This window comes from Seriola lalandi, unplaced genomic scaffold (genome assembly GCF_002814215.2).
Source record: "Seriola lalandi dorsalis isolate HSWRI2012SDOR001 ecotype SW California unplaced genomic scaffold, Sedor1 jcf7180002054933, whole genome shotgun sequence".
Classification (NCBI taxonomy): Eukaryota; Metazoa; Chordata; class Actinopteri; order Carangiformes; family Carangidae; genus Seriola; species Seriola lalandi.
This window is the reverse complement of record NW_019525485.1, coordinates 4496750-4524631: the sequence shown is the minus strand read 5'-3', so window position 1 is coordinate 4524631 and position 27882 is coordinate 4496750. Positions and strand designations below refer to the sequence as shown.

At 40.9% G+C, this 27882-nt stretch overlaps 3 protein-coding genes across 15 annotated transcripts in view; all 3 read right to left on the bottom strand.

Moving 5' to 3' along the window:
* Positions 1-78: 78 nt before the first annotated feature.
* mrpl39 (mitochondrial ribosomal protein L39) lies at positions 79-7304 on the bottom strand. The gene is made up of 10 exons (XM_023393344.2): positions 7128-7304; positions 6166-6372; positions 5915-6054; positions 5459-5558; positions 5063-5130; positions 4354-4466; positions 4070-4135; positions 3779-3932; positions 3232-3279; positions 79-236 (listed from the first exon to the last, which is right to left on the bottom strand). Exons 1-10 carry the CDS (start codon positions 7162-7164, stop codon positions 159-161), a joined length of 1011 nt encoding a protein of 336 aa, XP_023249112.1. The 5' UTR covers positions 7165-7304; the 3' UTR covers positions 79-158.
* An 806-nt stretch (positions 7305-8110) lies between these two features.
* LOC111644452 (ras-related protein Rap-2a-like) lies at positions 8111-19681 on the bottom strand. The gene is made up of 2 exons (XM_023393353.2): positions 18901-19681; positions 8111-9368 (listed from the first exon to the last, which is right to left on the bottom strand). Exons 1-2 carry the CDS (start codon positions 19212-19214, stop codon positions 9131-9133), a joined length of 552 nt encoding a protein of 183 aa, XP_023249121.1. The 5' UTR covers positions 19215-19681; the 3' UTR covers positions 8111-9130.
* A 1689-nt stretch (positions 19682-21370) lies between these two features.
* mbnl2 (muscleblind-like splicing regulator 2) overlaps positions 21371-27882 on the bottom strand; it is a 51118-nt gene continuing 44606 nt past the window's right edge. For all 13 annotated transcript variants that reach the window (XM_023393333.2, XM_023393335.2, XM_023393339.2 and 10 more), the window contains one exon: positions 21371-25212. In XM_023393333.2, coding sequence (XP_023249101.1) covers positions 25088-25212 — 125 coding nt within the window. In that variant the 3' untranslated portion in view covers positions 21371-25087. The remainder of the gene's footprint in view (positions 25213-27882) is intronic.

Genomic DNA, 27882 nt, shown 5'->3' with positions numbered 1-27882 from the left:
TGTACAATAATAGGGTCAAGGGTCATGAGTACTCTCAATGTACAATGATTTTTGTAAGAAAGAGATAAGTGGAAGTGATTTGTCACATATTTTTACACATTTATTGAACAAATAATACAATCAGATACATGTCAAAGTGTATTTGTGTGTGTGGAAGGTTACGCAGAGGTGGTTACTGGCTGGTCAGAGGTGGAGAGGGGGGGTGGGGTCACTTCCTCGGGTCTTGGCACTTCCACCTGTGTAAAAAGAGAAAAGCCATGTTAGATTATGTTAACAGTTACTTTAATAATCATTACATCCTCTCTCAAACCCCTTTGCTGTCTTTGGTGAACGTTGGATTAAGTAGAAATGGCTTAAAGATAATCTTTAAAAGGACATTTCCACAGAGATGTCGGAGGGGTGTGGGGGCATGATGCGCCCCACAGGGAAAAATTGGGAGAATCTGTTTGCAGTGTGGGCGGCCGTGTATGAGCGCCAGCTGGAGGCAGACGGGGGACATGCTTCCCTACTGCCTGCAGCCGGCTCAAAAACATGCTCACCCACGCCTCGCTGCTTTTATAAACCTGTTTCTGTGCCGTGGCACATGCAGGCGGTGGACAAAACAACAACCTTTGAGATTTACAATTTAACGCATTTGAACAACAAAGCATTAAAAATATAAAGCTGAATCAAAAGCCCTATAAAACTGTCTCATAAAAAGCTGCTGTGTTGAAGGGCGACTGTACAGAAGCGCATTAGATCGTGAGGCGATCCTGTTGTTTTGTCGAACCCTTGGATCTAAACTTGCAGGGGAAACGCATACATTATATATAATCCAATCTTAATAAACAGCAATATGAGATTTATCAATTTGAAACGTCTAATTCAACTTAAAGATTCAGTGTTTCTATATTTTGTCACTCCATTAATACAAACCAGCTGTGGTAATTCAAGAATGTTGATATTTCCCTTCTCTTTTCTTAACTTACTTGAAGGAGGAAACAATGGTAAACTTTTAAATTATAAGAGTTCACTGCCTGATATACTAAACTCCCACACAGTTTTCTTGTGCACTGAAGGATTATTACTGACATTTTGGAAATGCTAACTTTCAAATTTACTTTCCAAATAAAGTGGTTTAGATGGTTTAGATAATCTGAGTAAACTGTCGATTTGTTTACAAACCGACTGATCGCCTGACTGATGGTGTTTCTTGTTGGACTTTGTTGTAGAAATATAGTCATTACTTTAGTGAGCAGAGTTTAATCGTGAAAGCTAGAAATTATGGAAAATATGAAAATAAGACCCAAGTTACAACAAACTAAATAATCCTGTATAAGCTTGATTCTCCACTGGGTATTTGCCTTTAGGCAGACTCACTCTTGGGGTGTTTTATCTCAATTGACCAAAGAGACTTGACCATAGTAGCAGCAAAGAGTAGTTAACACAGTCACAAGAGCTTTAAAAATACAATGTTGATATACTGACTTTAATTGTGCACACACTTGAAAAGGTAAAAAAGTGTTGCATTCTGGGTATGAGGCTGCTAGCAAAGTTGTTCCTCATCTTCATCCCTGCATCAGTGTTTTACTGATAACCCCAAACACACTTCATAATTACACTGTACTGTGTGGGTTGTAATCTAAAGCGTTAGCAAACATTTTTAAATGCAGTGTTTGAATACCTGGTATCAAGGCAGCCTTTCCAAATGAAGTTTCTGTTGTAAATTACTCCAAGTCCAGGGTGCACGGCACGAAAATGTAGTTTGTCCAAGTTCATAAAAGATTCTAGTGGAGTTCATCGACAACGGGTTTCAACATATCTTCAGTGAAGCGTATGAGCCAAAACTACAAGTTCAAGACTCAAGTTGTAATAAACTGGAATAATACGCAGAAAATAAAATACTGTACAATGAGCCTGTGTCTCAAAGTGTGTTTATAATCCAGCCCTGCAGCTGTTTGATATTGTAGCTTGATGTCTCTCACAGTTTTGTTCTGCCACATGAAAGAGAGACAGAAACACTGAACATGACAAAAACAAGCCAGCGTCTAGTGGTTTTATAGAAAGAGAGAAAACATTCATATGGGCTTTAATGATCTCCGCCTGCCAGTGTGTGCTCTTGAAGGAAATTATGTGCATTGGTCTTGGTTTGCCTACGTATACTCAAATCGCTGCTGTACAAATGTCCTTCAGATGGGTTTTACATCCTCTACTGATCAGTGGTGGTGATGCTCTGTAAACACACGGGACAAGAAGGACAAGAACTCTGCCCACTATTCACGTCATATGCAAACTCAGAGCAAACATTATGGTGTCAGGTGATAATATGGAAGAGTGTCCTCTCACTATAAAACTGATGTCCACCCGCCTCTGCAGCAGCTCTGCATGCCAATCCTGTGCTTGTAAAACCCCCAGAAAGACATGATCCAAGACACTATTAATGTCTGTCCAACTCTGATGTTCATACCTTTGTCTTAAATAAAGTGCTATTTCAATTCCCTGGATAACCGAATCTCTGAAAATAAAATGTAGGCCACAGAGCACAGTATGTCATCAGTTGCCAAATCAAGTGTGTCTATTAATGAGTACATCTTTTTTTTTTTTCATTACGCAATCAGGGATGCACAGAGAATGCCAGAAAGGCTGCAGCAAAATATATTTCGCCTAGATGGCTCCATCCAAAATTAACTCGTAGCCTAGTTTGAATTTGAAGAATTTATGCTTCTCCTTTAGAGCTCGAGTCAAACTTGGTTATGCTCAGACAGAGAAGATTCAACTTCGCATCAATCCGAGTGTCACTGTGTACAACATCTAGAATGAGATGCCTTGAACCTAGAGAAATTTAAAAATACTTTTCCCTTGGATCTCGAGTTAGTGACTGTGTCTTTGATGTCGAGTTCAAAAAACGGCAGTTTGTCCTTCATGACGAGGATGAAACCTGGTTTTCCTGAAGACTACAGCTCACGCTGCATCTCCTCTCTCCGTTTCGTGCCAGAATATAAATGCAAAGCAATAAAAATAGCCATGTTAAATTCTAACCCCTGGATACTTTGTCAAATCTGAAGTGGTGGCTGTGGCCAGGGAGCAGGCTGGCAGAACGTGGAACAGACAAAAATTTGGACAAGTATCCAGCATCTAGACCAGACCAAGGCCCCAAAACACTCACAGCCCTCCTTCTGTGAGCTGGCCTCAGCGCTTCAGCTTTGATGTCACTGCTGTTGAATGAAATACTGAGATATTTGTTGTTCTTACCAGTTTCTCTGCCCGCTGCCTCAGTTTCCTCCACACCGTGTGGTGAGCCTGCAGAGAGGAGAGAAAACGTGACTTGCAGGCACATGTAGACACCAATAAAGTACTTTTACTGCATCATACACTTCTGTGCAATTATAAAGGACAAGCATTAATAATAAAAACAATAATCTCAAGGGAAGGCATTGCAGACTGAATCACTTTTTGTTCGTAAAATAAATTGACTATTCTTGGTGGTAATGAAGCCTGTTCTTGCTTAAAGTGATGGTGCCAATAGATGACATTTAAATTGATATTCACCTTTAATAAAACTCAACCAAAATCCATACTGAAGAATCTTTAAGTAGGTTAGAATGAATATGGTTTCACTGATAAGGCGACATTAATCAAGATTTTAAAATACAACTAACAAACCTTCTGGTATGTAGGTGTACAAAAAGTTATGGAAAAACAAGAGACACACAGAAAGCGTTGCCAGCTCAACTTTCTGAGAAATCCTCTGTATATTCAAAAGCTGTTCTGTCATCATATTCCACACACACATCCCTACCTGCAGCTGCAGAGGCAGGGAGAGGCCCTGTGCTCGACGCTGGAGGCCAATGGGTCCCTGTCCCAGGCCGTGGAGGGCCGTCACCTCGTACTGGGAGCACAGGCCTGTCCTGGCCACCAGAGGTCCCCCACTCAGCAGTACATGGTCACCGCATCTACAAAGGAAGGAAGTGGGAGGTTAGGTGAGAGATACACATTTCTTTAGATGTACAGAAATATAACAAGAACCTGACACTACTCTGGGAATATGTAGGCAGAAATAAAGTTCTGAACCAAGATGTCTGCATGTCACCTGTAGAGCATCACTGTGCCTTTGGGATTTTGTGCTGCCTTCTGTTCCACCTCTTCCTGTTTATACCTGGGAGAGACAGAGAGAGAGAGTTCATCGCTGTGGTTGACAACAACAGTCACCATGTGTTTTAAGAGCATACTGTGGTGGGAGAAAGAGAAGAACACAAAGATATAAGACAGAAGGTCTGAAGTATGAAGTGAGCAAAAAGGAACAAAGAGTAGTGAAAAGAGATATGTAGGCGTATCAGAAGTGAACAGCATGAGCAAGAACAGGAGTGAGTTTACCTGCTGTGTGAGAAGACCTCCAGCGCCACAGAGGGCGCGACCTCCAGAGGCTCCCAGGCCAGATCCTGGTGGATCAGCTGCTGAGCGCCTCGGGTCAGAGAGCGCAACGACTCCTGGAGAGAAAAGCAGTCATTTTGGTTTACAAGCACAACTGTTACACTCACATAGGATCAGGTAGAGTAAGAGACCCAGGTGTCCTGTAATCAAAGATGTAAAGCAACAAAAGCTCTGAGTCATTCCTCCTCTGCAACTGCTGGTGACAAATAGAAGCTTCACTTCAAAGGTGATAATAAAAATTCACACTGCAATAAATCACCAGCTGCCGCTTTTCCTCACACACAAACATGAAAATAAAAATTTAAACCCTAAAGATACAAACACTCCTTTTTTTTTTTTACCAAAATACAAACAGAGATGGAATCAGACATGGTTTAAATTAAGTTGTTAGCACAACAACAGAACAAACAAACAATGGCTGCAGGAGTGGTCTATTTTTTTGTTGTGGTATTTTCTCAACATATGTAGTGTAAAGTTAGTCTTTACTGCAATAAACTTTTATTTTTCAAATGCATTTATATCTTAAAACAAAGCTCTAGTACCAGCTGATGGAAACAAATTCTTCATATCTTATTGTTCCATAAAGGAAAAGGTTTCTTTAGAAAGTTGATGGGAACAAGCTCAGTAATGACTGCAGAAGTTTTATACACACCTCAGAGGGAGACCATGAATCCAGCTGAGGGTCGAGTGCCACATCACAGCAGAAGGCTCCTGAAACGACTGCAGGGAAACAGATGAAGAGGAAACAAATTAGCAGAGCTCAACTGAAACCTATGACCTCTTGTCAAAATACAAAACTTACTTTTCAATTAAGTAAACTAAAAAAAAAAACCTGAGGGGAATTATGTTCGATTCAAATTAAAACAATTATTGTCCAGTTACACAGTAATACAACGCTACCTGTTTTTAATTATATTCTAGTCAGTCTGAGAACAAGCACCAGACACTGCATCTGACTGAAGCTCTTTATTCTGTCTGGGAAAATAGCTGATTTACTGAGCTACTGGTCTGTGATGCCTGGTCAGACATGAAGAGGAGCTCCCTCTACCTGGGACCTCTGGTGTGCTGAGCAGCTCCACAGTATAGTTATCCTTGAAGGCGTTCTCCAGCACCTGACCCAGCAAGGCAGCACAGGAGCGCCAATAGGCCTGGGACAATGAGAGGACACGATTAGTGTCTATCCTAAGACAGTCACTCTTTTCATGATGTCCACTAATTGATTTAAAAAAAAAAAACTGTGTTTCCTGTTAAGTGGGGACAAGCCAAGAAGGTTGGTAACAATCTCCAGGATACTATTTCTAAGAACGTGTACATCAAGAGAAGTGGACTGAGCAGGAAGGAGTATTAAAGAAGGCATTTGTAGTATTTTACATGTATATTTGTTGAAATTGAGACTAAAGACAAATCGACAGTAAAAAACAAATACAAAAGGTTCTGATTTCAACCAGTTTATCAGTTTGCAGAATACTCACACCATTCTCTTGTTATAGAGTTGTAAAGTTACCTGGTTGACCAGTGTTGGGTCATTGTCTTTAAATGTGAGCAGGGTGAGTGAGCACGAGTGGGTGAGGGGCTGGTGGAGAGGCCACAGTTCCCCGTCTACCAGGGCCAGAACTGAACTGGTCACATGATACTCTGTCAAGTCTGAGGGAAACACAGGGGAGTTCATTTAAGTACAAAAACTGGTATTTACTTATAGTGAAACAACTTATAATAAATTATTAATACATGCAAATGTGTGTCCCTTTCACTCACGTCTGGCACAGCTCAGTGGAGTGGACATCCCCCTGTTCATGATGAGCATCGTACCATCCAGCCCCGGGCCCTGCATGGACACCTCTATCTTCTCGATGCGAGGGTACAGAGCTCTCTGCCTCGCCTGCTCTCTGGAGAAGACGGCGTTGCGCTGGCTGTGGACCTCGGCAGCTGGTGGACGCACAGCCGCTGCAGTAGATGCATAACCTTCGGAGGGGAGGGAGGTGGGGGACAGGAGGAGCCAAAATAAACAAAATGGGACAACAGAAGACTTGCTAATGTCTAAAGTTTGTGTGAGACGTTATGGGCACCAAACAAGCTGCTGACTTGCATTATGGGAAGTGTAGTGTTTTTGGATTTAGACCCATAGAGGAGGCTTAAGTAAGGAGATAATTGCTTTAACTCCCTAAATGCCAGCATATATCGTTTAACCACACATTTAAAAGCAATAATTTCAGTCATATCTTAGAAAAAGAAGTGCATTCACAGCCTTGTTTAGTTTACATGTGTGAGAGTCTTTATATACTGTCACTAACACTATCTAAGGTCATGTTAGTTACTACACAGGTAGTCAAATTGAGATGAGATTTTGTAGATAATTTTCATGCACAGTTAAACAACAACAATTTAATATATCACACGACATTTCTCAATTTTTAGTCGGTAATAGCTTTGTCATTTTCTCTTGTGGCAGTAGGAAATAGCACAGGTGCATCTTATAACACTGATTAGCAGAGCTCGTGGACTTATGGATGCTAGGTCATTGGGATTCCTTACCGGGACATTTAATGTTACTTATATTTAATATCATTAATTACACATATACATGTCCTGCCATGTCAAGTTAAAACGTGTGCTACGAAAGAGATATTCTATAGACACTGCTGCAATATGTAGCTAAAAGCTGCCGTTACAACGTCGCTAGCTCACAAGCTAATGCTAACCGATTAACAGTTACTTACGGCGCTGGAGAAGTCGACACACGGTCCTGGTCGCCATTGAGACAAATATTTCTACAACAACATTAAAAAAAAACAAGGGGAAATAGAGACAGAAGCACAAATTGATAAATGTCCGTTACAATCTGCAGTGGCTGAAGGACGCCATGCCTGCTTCGTGTGTAAAGTATATTTAGGTCCGGGTAGGAACTGTCAGAAGCTACAGGGTTCCATGTGACCTACAAAATGAACTGCGGTTCTAGTTTATGACAGCAGGTGTCGCTGTTGGTAGTCGTTTCAATGAGGCTTACATAAAGGAAGCCCTGCAATAATTATTGTATTCTGCAGAGAAAAAAAAAAAAATCACGATCTGTATTAGCACCATTTTTTAAGCAAGGCAGTTCCTAACAACATAATAGATCTTTCTACAATAATTATTTGATGTTGCTATAGGCTATTGTACTAAAGTTTTGGAATTTATAGCATCTCTCCACAATTTATTTCTGAATGACCTCACTCTCTCTTTCATAAGTGTTAAAAGACTGTTGCTTTGTGTTGAATCCAAAGTTATTATCTTGGCTCTGAAGTCTCACATATCCTCAATTTCATTCTCTAATGGACTCTAATGGCACTCAGAATTTGACAAATGTTTGTTGGATTTTTCAGGACCAGAATCAGCAGTTAAGTGTTGGCACTAATGGCAGAAGCAGGAGCAGCAGGACACTGAGGCAGGGAACACAGCCGCAGGACCAAAACATTATAAATCATCTCGACGCAGGCCGTGATGGAGCCAGATTACTGCTAAATAGCGAAGCTGAAAGGCTATTTTCACAATGAGTACAAATCTCATGACCTGTGGAGGTTAAAGTAAAATAAGAGAGGTAACTATGGCACTTAGGATGAACTGCTTTTACAAAACACTTAAATTAAAGGAAATATGAGGAGTCTCTTTCTCATGAGATTCAGTGAGTGACTTCAAATGTTCAACAATAAATAAGCATGACAAATTTGTGCATAAAGATTTATTTTTGTTCAAAATAAGTGTTTCTGACATTGAACCACTAACATGTCTGATGTGATTTAAGATAAATGAACTACACACTGACACTGATGTTCACTTCATACAATGTAACAAGGCATTTGTATCATCTGTAAGGTGTAAAGACAATTGTCCGTACATTTTAATGACTGATTGATTGACTGATCGGTTGATTGATTGATGCTGTCTCTTTGGGTGAGATTGATTGTACTCAATGTCAGTGTGACAGTACAACTTTCATGCACACATCATCCACAGTATGTCAACATTTGGGATCTTCTGAATGAATTTCCCCAAAGGTGCAGTTTCCTTTTTAGACATTCGTTCATCTGTTCATTCATTCATAGTTAGGCGGGCCTGCTGTATAATGAACTTCCAGTACGACTCCTTCACAGTGGTGACATCCCTTCAGATACTTGGTGACTGGTCTTGCACTGTCAAAAAGTCCCAAAAGTGCAAAAAGAAAAACACAAGCAGAAGAAAACAGGGCCAATAAAACTGCTGAGCACACCGCCATCCCCGCTTAGACCTATGGCTGGTTTCCCAAAAGCATTTAGCACTATGATCTGCTTTGTCAATGGCTTTTAAGATGGTTTTGGCACCGTGCTGCCTTTGGGAAACCCCCGAAAACTCAATCTTGTTAATCAGGAGGATGGTGATGGATGTGGGAGGTCAAGTGTTGTTTTTTTCTTTCACGGGAATATCCACCCTGTGTCGGAGGAGTGATGAATGTTGACATTTAATTTTCTTTAACTGGCATTGTCTACTTCTGCTACGTGATTTCCTACATTTCCCAGAATGCTTCATAACCAACTCAAAGGCCTGAACTCTTACATACAGAAAGCAGGTAGAAATAGTGAAAGCAAGAGTGGATGTTTGCTTTGAACCCCTCCATCTTCAATCTATCTAACATGAATTAATTTGCATCCTAATTTCTACTCTCCTCCCATCCATCACCCCCCTACCCCCCCAGCAGACGGATCAGCTGCTACTGTATGCTGCAGGTGGGGCAGCAGGTCTCTCTCCGGTCCGGCAGAGGGCAGAAGTCCATCTGCCTGACAATCTCGGCGAAAAGCTCATCCACCATGGTCTTGCTCTTGGCAGACGTCTCCATGAAAGGGCAGCCCCAGTCCTCAGCCAGCGCCTGGCCTTCGCTGGGGGACACTTCCCTCTCCTCCTCCAGGTCCACCTTGTTACCCACCAGCACCACCGGCACCTGCTGGTACCTGGAAGTAAGAGAGAAAGTGATATCAGAGGAGTGTGCATCTGAAATTTGCTGCCTTCTCCCCCACTGGGAAGGTTTTGTTAAGGACTGAGACGACAGGAACTTCCTGATACCTAAGGGAGAAAACCAGAGGGAAAAACTCAGTGACAGTGTGTGCGTGTGTGTGTGTACATTGTTGGCCTACATACTGTATTTGTTAGATGCTGAAACAATAAGGCTTTTGAACAATGCACAATGGAGTGAGAGGCGAGGGATAAACACTACATTCAGTCCAAGCTTCCCAGGAGGCCTCCATCATTCCCTGGGTGTCTAATATCAGTAGGCGGTCCCATTAGAAAACTGTCATCGCAAAAAGAATAACTGCCTCTTTTGAACGCTGTGAAGCTCTATGTATTCCTGGATACATGCGTTGGCATTGCATGCAAACTGCAACATGTAATGGCTTCCAATTCTTGCTTAAAATCATTAGCTCTCCACTTTGCATCCTTTCCATCATGCACTAAGCATGTCTTAACGGATGAAAAGCTTTCTTCCCCAGCGTGTGGCTGACGATCCCAGTCCTCCTCCCTATGAGCCATCAATACAAGGAAACCAGGCTGGGGAGAGTAATGGAACAGGTTATTGAATAATTGAATAAAGCTAATGTGCTGCTCTCACATGGGAGGACATGAACATTGGCCTCGTACCTTAGAAACAACAATTTTTTACTTCATATTTAGATTTGGCAACTGTGTACTCCAGAAAATATCATAATATCACAGCAGCTTTTTAGTTGAGAGGAAGGGTTAACACCTACAATTCAATAAGCAGGTCCTTAAAGGGACGTTTCACTCCAATCACATAGAAACACAGAGGTAAAAAAACAAAACAAAACAATACTTAGCATAGCATTTAGCAGCAAAGATATATCAGATATTTTTTTCTCAGGAGTTGGTGGAGACGAAAAGAAACCGAGTTTAAAGGAGAGTGAACGTGTGACTTCCATTCATCAGGTGGCCACAAGCACAACTCTAATTAAATGCTAATGTTGCTTTATAAGATTAACGCCCATGGTTTTTGGAATGAGGCAATTAACGGTCACATAAAGGTGTAACGTTTGAATGTCCTTTGTACATTTTTTTTCTGTCTCACAAACACTTAGTTGCCAAGTAAAAACAGTTACTTGTATATTACAGTATAGTAAATCCATATATTTCATTTCAGTTAGACGCCCTTCATGTTTCCTCTTATTAAATAACTACAGAATGTCAATTATAGACAGTATATATTCTCACAACAGGTAATGGCACAGACCACCTAATAGCCTCTACCATCAGTCACTCCTAAGTGCATTCAGAGCCTGACTTATTGATCTGCTGGTGCTATTGAGAAATGGGCTCTTATCTACAAATTGGTGGCCTGCTGCCACGCTGCTCAGCTGGGAGAAGAACTGAGGCGTGGAAAAGACCTGGCAAACGTCTCACTGTGCTAAAGAGGGCCAGAGAGCTGGAGGCAATGAGTGTAGGCAGCAGAGAGGTGGAGAAATGCGCATAGAGAGTGTCCTATAATGGGAAGTCCCGGCGTGAAGGACACGGAAGCACCTGCTGCACCTGCTGAAGTGCCCTTGAGCGAGACAGCGAGACCGTAGAGGTTTCAAGGATGCAGCTCTGTGGCTGAGCTTGACCTCTGACAACCCCCCCCACATCCCCCCCGAGGAATTCACCATGGAGAAAAAGCTTCCCAAAAAGTGCAAATGCTTAAAAAATTATGTCAGCAATTCCTGCCCTAATTGGTCGACAAACATGCGTTGAGACGAAAAGCTGGGAAAACTTGCTCACAAAGGCTCAAATGCCAAAGACTTCCCGGCAGCTTGACATTTTCCCCCCACAGCCACTTCACTGCACAACACACACACACACACACACACACACCCACACATACATACATACAAACAGCAGCTGACCTCAGCAGGACAAGCATGGCGCGTGTGTTTGGAAAGCTGGAGTCTGGAGGGTGTGAAGTGTGAACAAGGAGAGCACCATGCAGACAAATTCAATCTGACAGCGTTGCAGGATAAACTCTATATATAACTACAAAGACACAGGGAGAACCAGCATCTCCAGGGTGGGGTTTGGAGTTTGTGTAGATCGTCTGTTGCAGCATCAAACTACCGCTCCCTCCTCGCCAGATGAGGAGAAAGTGAAACTGCTCGACACAGCATGAAGAAAAGTTGGCCCACAGGGATTTACAGGCTGATATCATTATTCAGAGTATTATTGAAGAATATGTCAGTCGCGTCAGTGTTTGCAGTATATTACACTTTTGTTTAAGAAATAAAATGATAATTTGTGTGGATCTTCCAGGGTATGTACCTTTATTTCTAAAGGTTGGGACTTTACTCTGTAGCATTCCTCCTATTCTTTATGATAAATGCTTTTATTTTGAAACTCTAAAGCTGCACTAAAAACAAAATTCTACATTAACGATCAAACAAACGACTATTTACTATGAAAATGGTCGCTCACAGAGACAAACCAACAGCTCCATGCTGCTTTAAAAACAGCCCCTTTAACCCTTTTAGCTCATTGTTTTGGTTAGCTGTCTTGATTGACTCTCCCAGCTCTCATCAGCCTCACTTCCTGCAGCAGCTGCAGTAATTGCTGGACTCCAAATAAATGCTAATGTTGCTTCACATTTACCAGATGTTTACATAGGCAGCTACTTTTTAACATGTTCAGCATATCAAGTTATCATCTTTTTCTGCTGCCCCCAAGTGGCCAAAAACTGCCGCTGTAAGTACATCATGCATTAAGACATTTCTTGCAATGGCCAGAAACCCAGTAAGAAGTGTCCTCTTGGCTGCTGTGGCTTTTAAATTGCTGGCTACCGGTGTTTATTCTCTGCTGTAGTGTTTTTAACTGCACATACTGTATGAATATAAAGCAGGAGAAAATCACAAACATTTCTAACTTGTTATTGGTCCAACACCAGAGTTGGCAGCCGTGCACTATGGGAATTATCAGCACACTTGGAATGTGTTTGGATTGCTTGGCTGAAAGTCCCAGCTGTATGAAAATGCAGCTTTTTGTTCTCAAAATGCAGTGGGAGAGATGTCGCAGTGGATTTAAGGAACAGACAACAGCAGGTGGCAGACAGCTTGTGAAATTATACAGAGATATGGATATTAAAATCTTTGGTGACTTCTAAAGTATTGCTGTAAAAAAAAAAAAAAACGGGATACTACAAATTGCAGAGCTCCATCATCTGTACGTCCATTTGTGAAAAGACACAGGTCATAATGATGCATCCTCATAATGCATGAGTAACTGTTGCTGATGTACGTTTGACCTTTAGAACACACAAATCTACTACTGTCATTAGCCTCTGCAGGGTGTTATTCCAGCTGTTGGGAAAAAAGGCAAACACACAAACCCTCCCACACACAGAGAAGCAGTGTTTATAACTCCCCCAAAAAAAAAAAGAAAAAAGGATGGCCTCCACATTTTCCACTTATCCTCGGGGTACAACAGCCTCATTAAGGCTCCCCGCTGTGCTAAATCGCTATAGTGACTTCACTTACCTATTTTCACGAGGCCCACAGCACCGGCAAACACATACAAATTACAAAAGAACAGTCAGGCATCTCCAACATGAAGCCCTCCAACCCTGCAGCCGCCTCTTTGCTCTCCGCATCTGCTGTTAATTAGCGGTTGGAGCAGCTACACTGTGTGACACAGCTCAACGCGCTGTATCAGCTTGTACGACCGGACAGAAAAATCACAGAACCTATAGCGCCTACGCGGGTCTTAACTCCCAAAGGGTGTTGCTGCTGCAGAACAAAGCTTCTATAACTAATTTTTTCTGTAGCACCCCGGCTACATGAAGAGGAGAGAGAGGAAACAAAATAACAAACCACAAACATTCCTGTGATAAACAGACAAAGAGAGGGCCTGCACAGCAGATGGAAAAGGTCTTTAGAGCCTTTTTTTATTTATTTTTTTATGATGAAACCCCAAGCTTCATTTTCATCTTTTATGGTGCAGCCCGGTTCCTCTCATTTTCTTTCGTTCAGATGCAAACACCGTATAGGGGGTATGGGAGTTAAGTCCTCATTAGTTTTATACCTGCTGCTCTCAGCAGTTAAATGAAGGCAAGAATCCAAAGTGAGAAATAAAAATGGGTTTTTAAAAAAAGTAACAAACTCAAATGAGAACACAAGGAAACTTAAATGTTATTAATGGTCAAAACTCTCTTTTCTAGTGCGTTTTACGGCTGGAAGCAGAAGTTCATCGGGATTTAAAGATTTTTCTGCAAGGATGACTCAGTGCCATCCTAACTTCGGATTCATCACTTGTGAGGAGAAACAAAACATTGCTCCGTAGCACTGCTAGTGGTCAAAAACTTGACATGGAGGACTTTAACTTTTCAAAATGATCATGATTCAACAGTTATCTCTGCAAGTCAGCTGGGCAGCTGGATCACTCACATCCACGTGACATTTTCATGCCAATTCCTGTTGGCCCTCTCTGGGAAAAGGAAGATGAACCTCTCATTATTATTCCTGCCTACAAAGCTCTCATTAGTTTGACTGGTTTCCCAACCAAACTAATAATTTCTCAACACCAGACCGACTTGATCTGAAAAGTGGTGTACAGCTGTGCAGGAAATACACCCATGTCAGTCGTCCAGTCAACTTCCTGTTATAACAAATTACATTTGTAACTGATGTTGTCACTGTTTAAACGCTCCCTCGGGGCCTGGAATCTTAAAGTGATAATCATCTAAATGTGGGAAATCCCAGATAAAGATCAAAGAAAAGTCATTTTTTCCTAAGAGGTCACAAAATAAATCGGAGTTGTTATGAGATGATAAACAGCTCGGAAATAAGAAAAAAAACATCCTTGCTGCACAAATTATACTTATTTTTCAGAGTTTTCTCTGACCTACCTTTGCTTTTTTATTGAGATACATTTACCTTTTTGGTCTTCTACAACCGTCTGGGAAATGAACACTTTTACTTCACTTTTAAGAACTGCTGTAAAACAAGTCAGTTGTGAATGTGATAGATGGTGGTGTATCATGAGAACACTTATGCAAGCATAAGTGCAGTAAATATGTTCAGCACTTTACACTCCAACAATGAGCACTTTACCAGTGGCTCTCCTTAGCTCACATTTTCAACCAAGCAGGCCGCTTTAACAACTCTCTCCTTCCTGATGACAAAACACTAAAAGCCAGAGGTCAGGAAGTTGCTTTCCCCCCCGGGAAACGTAGTTTTGGTCTTTCCACCTTATTCCCACTCAGCCTTGCGTGATGCTCACCTCCTGCTATTAGACACAGCACCAGTGCAGCGTGAAAACGCAGCTCGGGTGCTTTGAACGTGCTCCCTCCTCCTCCTCCCTCCCGCCGACAGAACTATAAATGTTTGCATGCATGCGAGGAGATTATTGGGCGACACCCTGATGTTGTTTTCACTGATAGCAATTGGCATGGGGGTGATATGGTCAGTCTATGGAGAGTAAAATCACAAATCAGAGATGGTGTATTCTTACTCAAATATACATTGAACATCTGCATGATGAAAAGCATCTAATACAGATTTCCTTTGACATTCCTTCTACTGAATGGAAAAAATGAAGCATTCTGGTCATTGCAATACACAGCTAACGTGCCAATAAGTGTATTACGCAGTTACATGCCACATTTCCTGTTGTATTTTAGCTAGTAATCATTTTTAATATGACAAAATTATTTAAATTAAGCTCATATCAGCTGCCTAAAACTATTAAAAGCACAACATAATGTTGAGTTAAATTCTAATCAACAGTAGAGTCGGATGAGAAGACCTGTAGCTGGAGCTAGCAGTAGGTTAGCTGAGCTTAGTAGAAACACAGCAAACAGGCGGAAGCCAAGAAGGCCAAGAAGAAATAGTCTGGCACAGCGCCTCTTTATAGCTGCTAGTAGCCAGATTTTATTTCCTTTGGACGGGGCCAAGTTAGCTGTTTCCCCTTGTTCCCATTCTTTCTGCTAAGTCAAGATAACTGGCTTCATATTATACAGACATGTGAGTGGTATCGGTCCTCTCATCTAACCGTCGACAAGAAAGAAAATTAGCGCATTTCTCAAAATGTGTCTTTCCTGCTTCTCACCGCACCTCCTCGTGCATGTAAATCAACCCGGTGAAGCTGATATGTGGACTTGTGCACAGCAGGAATAGCCCGTCTCAGCAAGAGACCATGGCTTCAAGCCACCTGCACCACACAGTGACATATAGGATCTCACTTCTTTCCCATGCTTCCCCCCACGGAGAGCCCTGCATAAGCATTCTGGTTTATATGACTCCCTAATGGAGGCCTGATGTCTTCTTGGCTTCCAACCCAACACAATCCCATTAAGTTCTGGTGAGTGGGCACATGCTATATCTCTTTGTGGTTCTTGTTGCTGCTGCTGCTGCTGCTGGATCAGCAAGAAGTTTGGGAGGAGGGAGGCTGATCTCCTGGAGACAGCTAATGGAGAACAGGAGTTAATTGTATTGCTTGTTTTTATTAAAGATGGCACCCGGTGAATGAGGTTTGTGTGTGTTTAAATGACCAACTGAGCCTGTTCCTGCTGTCCTTAAATAAACTGATTTGAATGCACTGTACAAGCTAGAGCTTGTGATAATATACAGCAAAGTCAACAACAAGGACAGTTTGGGGTGAAAGAAAAATGTTGTTTCACTTTACATGCAACCACTGAATGAAACTGGTGTGTCAACTTAAATGTGAGGAGCAAGGAGATGAAATGTCAGTGGAAGCGTGGGTGTTTAATTGAGCTGGAACTGTCAATTGAAGTGGAACCCCTGAAAGAACTGAAATACAATGTCAGAGCAAGCACTTAAGGCATTGTGAGAAAACTGTGTATTCAACAGTGGAAGGTGTGGGACTTACAAGAGCTCAGGAAGTTAGTGTTAGTCAAAGTGCAAATACCGAAAAGAGAAAAAGGAGATGAAAACAGCATAAATGGGAGTTTACATGTAACAACTGAAAGAGGTTGAATTTTTATTTGAAGAATCTAAAATCACCTTTATGTAATTGACAGCGTATAAACTACATTTTATAATGACACTGATGAAGAAACTGTATCTAATTATTACGGGGCACATACCTGATCCACATATTTACTGAGTTTGGTCTGTTAAATGAGAAGAGGATTATCGGTCAGTAGTAACCCAGAAGTAGGGAAGCGTTAAAGAGAGAATTTAAATACGCCTGTTAGGTCATGTTGATTATTATTATTATTTTTTGTTTGTTTTTGTTTGTTGGGAAATAAAGTGAGTCAAACTGAGTGAGGGAGGTTATTATTGTACAAGGGTGATATTATGAAATTTATATTATGTTATTATGATATTTAATTCAAGATTACATAAGAGAGAAAATCACCAAATCCTCAAACTTGAGAAGCTGGAACCAGCGAAAGTTTGGTATTTCTTGCTTTGCACGAAAACCCAAAAATAATTAACATTTTGTCAAATTATTTGTGTGTGAATTTGAACGTATCAGTTTACTCCATCCTTGATAAACATCTTTGTTTATCTAAACAAGATGCTTCTATAGTAACCAATGATTAGACCAATTTTAAAATAATAACGCACATGTTTAAGCGCAGTTTACTCGCAGGTTTGCACATACAGTAACAATCCCTACTTCAAACGCAGAGCAGTGTGAAATAAAAGAATGAATTATTTATAGATATACACTTGAGGAAAGTGGTGGTTGGTGCAGTGTAGGCAGCTGCTTTGGGTGGCGGCTGGCTAGAGGCGACAGAACACAGTTTTATCCATCATTATATTATTCATTTCAAAGGAGTTCCCTCATGCATTCGTCCCTGTTGTGCCTCGTCAGCTGTGACGCGCTCCCCACTTCCACCCGGCCTGTGACGTCTGTGCCACAGGAGCATTCACTTCACTCCGGGAGATGGAGCTGAAAAGCACTGCACCAAACTACACAGATTAAATTATAAATTATTATTACACAATATGCAGTTAGGTAAATAAATGTGTCGCGGCCTTGCTGTGTAATGTTGAATAATCTACGTTTTCTGTGTCATTTTACTGATGAAAAGCTGCAATTTGCACAAAAGAGAAGCCGGAAAGAAGCAACACAAAAGAAAAAATCTTCAGAGTTAGAGTTGTGGGACAACTCCTACTTGCAAGACTGACTAACTATAACTGAATTATCTTTTCAATTTTCCACGAGGGCGGAGAGAATGTAGAGTAGTTGTGAACGTTGGTCATATTGTTGTGAGAAAATACTTCTATCGCAGCTTTTTTGCGGCCTATCCCCAATCGTGGGGGTCCAGAGGAAACAACAGGGACATAATATAATGATCAATAAGTGGTCAGTAAGTGGCCAAATGTTCTCAAACAACATCCCCAAATTTAGTCATTTGTAACTATACTTAAATTGAACTTTTTTTTAATTTGGCCTTTATTTTGAAAGCTGACTCATTTCCTGAATCAGAAAATGAGAGAAGAAAAGACTGATGGTGCAACAAGATTCTCCAGCGTGACTCAAACTGGGGACACTATGATTACATGATCAGAGGCATCTTAAACCCGAGGCTACCAAGTCCAGCTTTGATCTTTAACATCATGAATTAAAACTGAAATTTAGGATCATTAATCACAGATATAAATGCTTCAACAAAAGTGATTTCTAAAGCAATTATCCCTTAGCCTTTGCCACTGGTGTGACTTCATCATATCTGTCCTGTAGCGTCTTGACATGGAACCAAAACTATCAGATGACATCAATTCAAGCCCTCATAATGCGAGGCTTTCGCTAGCTAACAGATTCTTAATTTGCAGCCTGTGGCCATGGATTCACAGTCATTGTCATTAAACAAATGAAGAGAGGCTCTAAGTCAAAAAACAAACAACATGTCACTACCAAAAGGACAGATCCCAGCTTTTCTTCCACTCTCTCTCACTCTCCCAGCCATGAGATGAGCTCAGTGGGTTTGTTGAGTAATGGACTGAGCTGATCAAAGCCATCCCGAGTTAGTCATCTGTGAGAAACAGAGAGTATCAAACCCAGTCAGAGGCCGGCGGGTTGATATATGACAGGTGAGCCGCAGCTGGACTCTTATGAAGAACATGTGCGCTTGGCTGCAGCTTCTCACGAAGCGCTGGAGGAAGAGCGAGGAAGAGGAGGGAGATGAGAGGATGTGAGTGTGAGATAATTCCTGTGTAAAAAAATAAATAAATCATAGTTTTTGGTGCTTTGGAGGGAAGGTTCATTGACTTTTAGAGGCCCTTCAGATGATGCAGGGGGTACACCAGCAATATTACAAATAGCTCAATGACACTGTTTTATTTCACAATAAATTAATAAGGAAATGAAGGAGGAAGTGGCAATATAGACCCCACAAGTTGATTGTGGGGTCTATATTGCCACTTCCTCCAATAGGATGTGGCTGTTTAAGGGGCCTAAAACATATTGAGTCACCTCTTGTCTATTGCATATATTTAGACTGTAATTGTGTTTTGGACATTGAAGTGGACAGTGTCTCACCTTTTGACCCTGATGATCTGGTCTCTCATGGGCTTGATGTCCTGAAAACTTTGCTGATTGACCAGACTGTAGACCAGGATGAAGCCTTGGCCGTTCCTGATGTAAAGGTCCCTCATTGAGGCGAACTGCTCGGTGCCGGCTGTGTCTAGGATCTCCAGCACCGACGGAGAGGAGTCCACCTCGATCTCCTTCCTGTAAAAATCTTCAATGGTCGGGTCGTACTTCTCTATAAATGTCCCGGTGACAAACTGGACCGTGAGCGCGGACTTCCCCACCCCGCCGCTGCCCAGCACCACCACCTTATACTCCCGCATAGCGCTCCTGTGGAGTTAAATCCGGCATGCAGAAAATAAAGTCTTCAGCGGCGGATAAAAGAAACGCATCCCCATGCACAGGAGCTGGGGCTCAGACTACAGGCATGACACAGTAACAGCCTCCGGTAAATGAGATGCTCTTGCAGTTATAGGCGGGCAAATTGAGATGATGCTGGAGCATTTAGCCCTGAGATGCACGGCCACAGCCTCTACTGAAATATTCCCACGCTATCTTGAAGGGACACCATTCCAGAGGCATCCATAATGCAATAAGGCGTCGGTGTGGTAAAAATAAGATTGGCTATTATTAGCAACAACTAGACGGCACATCTTCTTATGTGCCGACAAAACAGAAGGCTAGCACTACATTTCTCTGCACAGTGGGGTACAGTAGACTTAAAGGCAAAGAGCCTATTTATCCTTAAGCAGACAACAGTGCTGGGAATCCACGCCTCTGGAATCGGTGCATCCACTGGATGTTACTATTTCCTGGAAGTATGAGAGGTGATTAGTGCCACACTGTAGGGAGGAGAAGAAAAGGATAGGCATGTTTGTAACAAAGAGAATCATCTTCATCGTGATGGAAATATCAAATAAGCTTCTCATTATAAGAAAACTGCTATTGCTCCTTATTTCAGAAACAGCATGGCAAACTAGTCTCTGCAGAATGCTCTCAGTAAAGTCTGCTACAACACAATGCACATTTCAAACATGTCATCCAAATAAAACAGCAAAATGACCTGGATCAAGTGCACGCTCCTATCAGCGTGGACACCATTTACTTGGTTTGGATTTTAGAAAGATTGTAGCTTGAGTTGAGATAAAACTTGGTCAAGGTCAGCGAATGATCATGGGTCACGGTTAAGACGCTGATGTTCACTGTACAAAACTGGAGCGTATTTTTGTTGCCCATTCGACCACCCCAACCTTCTCCCGCTGTGAGCTATGTGGCTCTGTGATTACATCACAGTTTCTTCCTTTGCTCCTGATCATGGAGCCACAATTACGGTACAAGAGGTCTTTGTCACTGGAGTGTAAACATATTTGCTGAAACAACTGATGATGTCATTTTTCTTGGGAGGATAGTCTCCACAGTTGCCGTGGAAACAGGGTTAAGCACCCATTAGATGATGGGAGTTGTTCCAGACAAGTCTCTTGCATCTGCAAATCAGCAAGGTCATTAGTCCTTAGTCTCAACACGCCTTTGTGTGACAGGGTGCTCCCCTTTAACTTCGTATCTAGAGCTCTTGACCTTGTCTGGAACACATCCGGAATCAAAATATTTTCTTTGTCAGGCTTCTAGTGTGCAAATACATGTGATTATATGTAAGTGGCAAAATATAGCAATACATTTGTTATAGGCTTTCAGAGAAGGTGGTTTATAAAATTTTACAGTTAATTGTGTCATCAGTCAGGTGAAGGGTTTTAAAATCATTAGTGATCTTGTAATTGTGCAACTGCGCACTGCTATACCCACTGTAGTAAACATACAGAATAACAAAGAGATGTGAAACACTGCAACCATTAATTTCATATGCTGGGAGCGCTGACATTTATTGATAATGGTGGATTCAGACACTGCAGCTGCCCGGCAACAGACACAAAGATAATGTTCAAAATAGTGACTTAAATGAAAAATGCAGCTGCTAGAGCTGTAATAGGGAAATTAGTTGACATTAACATTGGGGTATTAATGACTCCTCATATTTTTTTTTGACTTCATGAAATGCCTCACTGCAGTAACAGGAAATGACATAGAAAATAAATAATGGAAAACGTTTACTTCTTTAGTCTTAACATCATGTTTATCGTCTGTGGCAAAATCCTACTTGTGGAGAGCTCAGACTTACATTAATGAAAGCAGCATTAAAATCTGGTCATTTATTTTTGTGTATTTGTGAAGCTTTAGCCACAACCCTAAAGACTGCTCTAATGAGCCTTTATTCTGCTGCTGTATTTACTTTAATGGCAGTTTCCAAAGTGGACCTCGGATACCAAGGGGACTTATACACTATACATTACATCTATGGCACATTGAAGAGCAAATGTCTCTAGGATGTCTTCAAATACACATGATGCATATATATATAGATGATGTAAAATACTACACAAACAGGTCCTGTACGTGACATAAATAAAAGATCCAGACAAAACAGTTCCTTTGATTTTCTTTATTTCTTTCTTTCAATAGATTTTACACTATCTTGCTGGAACCAAAGAAACATTTGACTATAGAAACATAAAATAGCACAAAATATATGCAAAAAGAATACATTGAAAAATGATTACATTGAAACTATAAATCCGATGAGGGTCTTCTTGTCAATTAATCTTTATGTTTTTACTTTGTTGTTAGGGTACACTGCAACAACGATGGCACAGGCAGTCACAAGTCATAACCTGCAGTCTCCAGTGTAGTGCCCTCTGCTGGCTAAAGCTGTGAATTACACGCTCCAAACAGTTCCATTGTAAGGCAATGGGACGAAAAGATGTCACTACAGATTTGGGAGACCAGAAGTAAAGATCAGTGACTGGTCTCTCTGTTGCAGTCACCCATTTTGGCCTTGTGATGCGCACATTAAAACCTTAAAAAATGATTTTAGATATAAAGATATATATTTGAAATGAAACTGAGGAGGGATTTGAGAAGAGAGACCCGTTCAAGCCTCTTTCATAAATTTCATAAGAGCTCTTAAAAACATAAAACCTTAAGCACGATGGACTCAAGATAAGGCAAAGTGTTTGGATAAGCTGAGTCTGCTCAGTTGACCAACTGCTCAGAAAGTGCTTACATTTTTCTTTTTACCATCAGTCAATCATTGCCGACACATTTCAAAAAACATTACATCTCAAGAGGATTCCATACACAAGGGCATCGTGGGTCACCTAATGAGGACATTTTGTGTACAGACATTTTTTTTTTTCACTAGAAACATTCAGTACGTTATCATTTAGTAAGAAAAGAAAATATTGTTTTCCCATGCAACATGTTGAATTAAAGTTATTTACCGGTAGTATCTGCTTTTGATTGATAAACAGATTTACTGTACTAGCAGGAAATGAAAAACAGATCACATCTTTAAAGAATATGAAAAGTGCAATCCTTAACTCTAGTGATACATACGCCTCGAATAAAATGTCTCAGTGTGGAACCTAAAGGTCCTTTGTCGGGGGAAGAGCTGTACATCTGAACTTATTAATTTATAGATTATTTAGTTCTTATATATATATTTATATATAATCTATGTAACATTGATGACTTTAAATCTATTTAAGTGTTACAGTCACAGCACTATGGAGGCTGTTATTCGCTAATGAAAATATTAGGTCATTGTCATAATCTCAGTGAAGAATAAGAAATGTTCATATCTTCTTTACAATCTACCTTGTGTACAGTGTTCTAGCAAAAAGAAACAAAAATCAACTTAACAATGTCATTTACAAAAATACCGAACTTTAGTAATTGCAACATTTGGTTGCCACAGCAACAACTTAATATTGTTATGAAATACTATTTTACTAGAGTGAAAAGTACATCTTTTTTGAAATTTTCTTCTCTTTTTTTGGTAAAATGTCATCTATACAATAAACATTTTTTTTCCAACAACACAAGCAACTCTATAACTATGCTCATTACTGCAACACCGTGATCTTTTTATCGATGAGAAGGCAAGAAAGATCCAGTAGCTTTCTATTGGTGAGTAGAATTTTAAACCCCACCCCTCAGACGTGTGCGACTTCTCATTCGCTGACCTGACAGGTTAGACCTTTAAATGACCAACCGTGCAGAATGTAGCACAGCTCAATAAATTACATTCATTTCAAAATAGAATAGTTTACAACATTGTTTTTGACTAAAATTTGACCAAGAGTAACATAAGATAAATTACAACAAAATAGAACTTTTACCACCTTCCACAAATATTACACACAAATCATAATGCATGTGAAGACAATCAAAGTGAATGAAACCAAAATGTGAAACCGGAGTGAAACACTCTTGTTCCAAAGGTATGCCTGTGGATTGTCAATGTTAATCAAGCACCATGAAATTACATCTGAATTTTGAAAAATGGAAAATAAGATTTAGTATCATGAGTTCAAACACGCTGTTTGTAAAATGAAATGACTAAAGAGGGTTGGTCTAAAATAATACAATAACTTTTGATGATCTTGACTGAAAAACAACTGATTGTTCTGGGAGATGGAGGTGGTGGAGGGTTTTAGGGGAATTCAAACATACCTTGATAGTAGACACAACACAAATTTTAAATAACTTCGAATACATTTCTAGAACTATGAATATAAACTCTCAAAATAAGAGACACTTTACATACATTACACAGTTTACAATACATTTTTTTCTCACTCACGTTCCTCATGTAAACTACTCAAACCATGGTAAGAAACAATGGTACACCATGAAAGTCACCAAACATTCTACAAAGCTATTTTTGATTTGTCGTTTCTTTAACTTCTTTTGTTTCGATAAAGTCACTTGTGATGTTAATGAACGGTTACTAGAAAAACTGATTCCAGTAACGATTCGCAAAATGTGATGTCTTTCCCGAAAAAGTCCCATGTAGCTTCTGACAGCCAGTGTGTTGTGTCTGTGACTTTTAGTGATACACTCTGGATGCATGTGTTGTTGATGAGCATTTTTTAGGCACTTCTACAGTTTTCTAAAATGGAACAGGATTATCGGTGATAGTAGGGTTGGACAGGACAACCGACGGTCACAGATAGCCCTCCAGTCGAAGTTCAAGTTATCTTTTTGCTTGACGAGCGTCGTCAAATGCACCGTTTTTTGTTTAGTCTTAGCACTTAAATCCCTCACCCACCCCTCAAAAAACTCTCCCACCAGGCCTGGTGTTGTCATCACCTGCTAGACCTCGCTTCAAGTCCCAGTCTGCCGGCAGACCATCAGTCTCCAGATACGAACACACATGCACACACACACAAGGCTTGGTATGTCTGGAACAAACCCTCAAGCTTTGTTAAGCCCTTGGCACAGACCCGAGCCTTTAGGCTTTGTGGTAATGGCCACGACTATCTTCTGTCAACACTGGGCACTGTCTTTCCCTGTCCTGACTGCATGCAAAAATCCGTGCACAATCTATCCCACCACTCCTCCTAAACAAAGCACCCAAACAAATAAAGGGTGCGTTCTGAGCAGCTTTCGCAATGGCAAAAAAAAAAAAAGAAAAGATTTTGTCTGGGTGTTAAAATGTGGCCCTGCGCTCTGGCAGGTTGATTCCATTGACCTCTTCCAAGCCGCAACTTTGGCAAGATGTTTCCGGAGATGAAAAGTTGGCAGGGGGGGAGGGGAGGATAAGCTTCATCATGGCATCTTAACAGCATCTGGGGCAGATGAGGGTCACAGACGAACCCTCGCCGGGACAGTCACATTAAGAAAACATGAGCCTGTCTGCCCCAAGGACATTCAACTTTGTAGAGAGAAAAAAGCAAAGACCGCGAGATGAAAACCCTCTTCAAAGCGCCGAGTGCGTTGGTGTGGTTGTGCACGGGTTTTCTGTGACTTCCTGTTTTCCCACTTCCAGATTGAGCACTATATTTCTCATATAATGCAAATCACGCATCTTTTTTTTACTAACCAAAGGGATGAACATTGTGCAGAGGTTTTTAGAATAAATATGAAAGAGAGGGGATCCACGGTACTTTGGGAGAACAGTTGTTAAAATGACCTCTATATTGTGTGTCTGCTATGTATGTCGCACTATACATAAGAATATTTTTGAATTTTTCATGTTAATTATTTTTTCTAGCAATACATACAGTATATATATCTTTTTTTTCTGTGTGTGTTACACCGGCACTGCAGTTCTTACGGTTAAATTGAAGTGTTTACACTCTTAGCATGCAGGTTGCTGGACCTCTATGGGAGAGGTAAGGTAGTATTTACACAGGGGCTGTTTTAGGTTTCCCAGTGCAGCTTCGTGACACTCCGTTCCCTTCCTGAAACTTATTTCAGGATGATCTGGAGGAGAGAGACAGGGAGATAAAAAGAAGGAAGGGAGGGGAGAAAACGTTTAGTTTACCTGTAAGAGACAAACTTCATTTACTCACATGTATAATGTAAAGCAAAATACTCAAAATCTGCATTACCACAAGTTTGACACAGTTAGATTTCAACTGACTTTGATTAATGTAAACACATAAGAATATACTTAACATAAATAGACAAAACTGATGCTTTTATTGTGTCTGGCGTCTCCTTAAGATCTGGATCAAATGGTATTTGTCTTTTTTTCTTCCTACTCAAAACCTCAGTATGCTTCAAACGAAGTGCTGTCGGATAGTACCATAAGAAACATCCTGTACGATGGCCGAACGTGTGCAATAATTTTCTCCAACAACTTTGCCCACTTTACGTTGGAATTGGCAAGGTGTGTGGAGGTGTGAAAATAGGCAGAATTCAAGCTTTTCTTCGGGCTACATTTTGTTGCATTTTCCCGTTGATTTGGTTTGTTTTTGTTCAGACAAAAATTCAAGCAATGCATCACTAAAGGCCATGTGAGAATATTTACCCCACCCATTGGTTAAATGTGTTTGGGGAGAAAGCGATCAAAGAAGAAAGTCCTGAAGAAGGTCCTGTGTTGCCCGAATATCATGAAGACAATTTGTTGGTAGTCCAGGTCAGACCTCGATTCCTTCTCCAGCTAGCTGCTAGTAATGATTTTGCAAGTGACTATGAGAACTGTTTAGCTAAAACTGGCAGAGAAAAAAAAAATGCTCCAGAATTCATTTGCAACTGGAGTGAGACCACTTCTTCTAAAGGGTTTCAGTGCAGTTGCTTTGGTCCACACCTGATTGCTGTGTAGAAACAACGCATGTTTGAAAATGTCCTTAAGATCAAAGTCACACAACTTCAGTCATTTTTTTTTTTTGTGTGTTCCACTGAGTTCAACCACCATGAACGCCTTGGAAGAAACACAAAAGACACCAAGTATTTGGAGAGAGACTGAGGACAGTGTGCTGCAGCCAGGAGAAGGCCATGACCACGTGCTATTTGCCCCACATCCAAATGATTTTTCAAAAGGTATAAACACTTTTGCTTTTCATCATGGTCGGATAACACATTATACAGCTGGTTTGGCATACTGACACCTACAGGCCTTAGGTAGGAAGAGTTTACCACGACAACCATGTTCCTCACCAACTAAGACAATTGCCTTAGTTGTTGTGGTAATGCCACCTGCCTGGTGTTCCATACAGATAAGAGAAAAAGTTATTTGCAAATAGCATTTGACCCAGGTCTGGTCACATCTGTGTGTATTCTCCCATTAGGAGATAAAGACTAATCAACCACACAACAAAGAGTAAGAAAGAAGAAGAAGAAGAAGAGAGAGAGATTTGTCTATAGGGGAAAGACAGGTAGAAGAGCTGCTGGCTGCCATCATGTGGTTGCCACTGGCAGCAAGCCAACGCAGAACAAAGACACATGGTGCTTGTTAACAGACAATAGATAGCCAGCAAAGGACAGAAGCCACTGGTCACATCACACATCACAGAAGGTCACCACAGGTGGAGAGTGTGTGATGTGCACAGACTGAGAGGACAGCCTGTTCCATAGTGCAGTATGAAAATAGGAGAAAAATCTATATAAATATTACTGGGTGCCAGAGGGGTAGGATCAACCAGATAAGACGGTACACCCCACCCGTCTGGTATCACAGGTGGCTGAAAACAAACGCCAAGAATTGTTTGCGGGTCCTATTTGTCTAGGATTTGGTGCAGTGATACTTGCAGCATTTTGAAGTAGGAAAATAGCACTCACCACCATTAGATGGCCGAGGATGATGTGACTAATTGGATAATCAAATATGATAAGGTGTGTAATATCACATTATTATTCTAATTGCATTGGATCTTAGTGACCGAGTGTGTTAATTTCAATAACTGTGATAAGAAAAATAACAGGTTTCCCCCACAGGACGGTCCTGTAGCTGAAGACCTGCTCTATATAACAACCTCTGTCATCTTTCCATCACTGCAGTATACAGACTGATCACATATAGCCTGCAGAGTGTGTATGTAACACCATATTCAGACAGTAGAGGGCGCTGCAACGTTACAATCTCCAGTAAAAGCAGTGACGTTACCAGACACCCCAGCACTGTTAGCACATGGTTAATATGCACTGAGGCATGGAATGATGTGATTGGTTCCTCCTTGTCATGTCACAATAACAGTTCAGAGGGTCACGAGTTGACCATATTCTGAACCTATCCTGTACCTCTATGAATGTGTATTATCCACTTTTTATCTCGTTCTATCTAAAGACACAGATGCCTTCCACTGACAGGTTTGATTCTTTTGGCTCTAACATTATGATGTCCAGTTTATTCCCCAGTTCTGTCCATCTTGTTTTGGCCAAGCCTATGGGTGTAAGAAGCTACATCATAATTATGGATGTGCTAATAGCTGATACTAACAAGCTAGCACGACTCCATACTCAAAGTTTGGGACTGATAGATTGTTCTTCGTTTTAACATCTGCAGCATGTGGCCTTAAATTAAAAAAAAATGAAATGAAATCATAACCTGGGGATGACTTTACTAAACGAGGCGTGCACTGTATGCAGTACAGCTGGTGAATATAATTGTTAACTGTGTCCGAGCAGGAGGAATCTTTATGCAGGGCGGGG

Bases quoted from the DNA above. Each gene is read 5' to 3' on its own strand.
- mrpl39 (XM_023393344.2), bottom strand. From the start codon at position 7,164: ATGGCGACCAGGACCGTGTGTCGACTTCTCCAGCGCC. The intron at 6,373-7,127 runs GTAAGTAACTGT...TCCCCTCCGAAG, and splicing joins GTGTCGACTTCTCCAGCGCC to GTTATGCATCTACTGCAGCG. The intron at 4,467-5,062 runs GTGTGTATAAAA...TTTTCTCTCCAG, and splicing joins ATTCATGGTCTCCCTCTGAG to GAGTCGTTGCGCTCTCTGAC.
- LOC111644452 (XM_023393353.2), bottom strand. From the start codon at position 19,214: ATGCGGGAGTATAAGGTGGTGGTGCTGGGCAGCGGCGGGGTGGGGAAG. The intron at 9,369-18,900 runs GTGAGACACTGT...TCTTACTTCCAG, and splicing joins CAGATCATCAGGGTCAAAAG to GTACCAGCAGGTGCCGGTGG.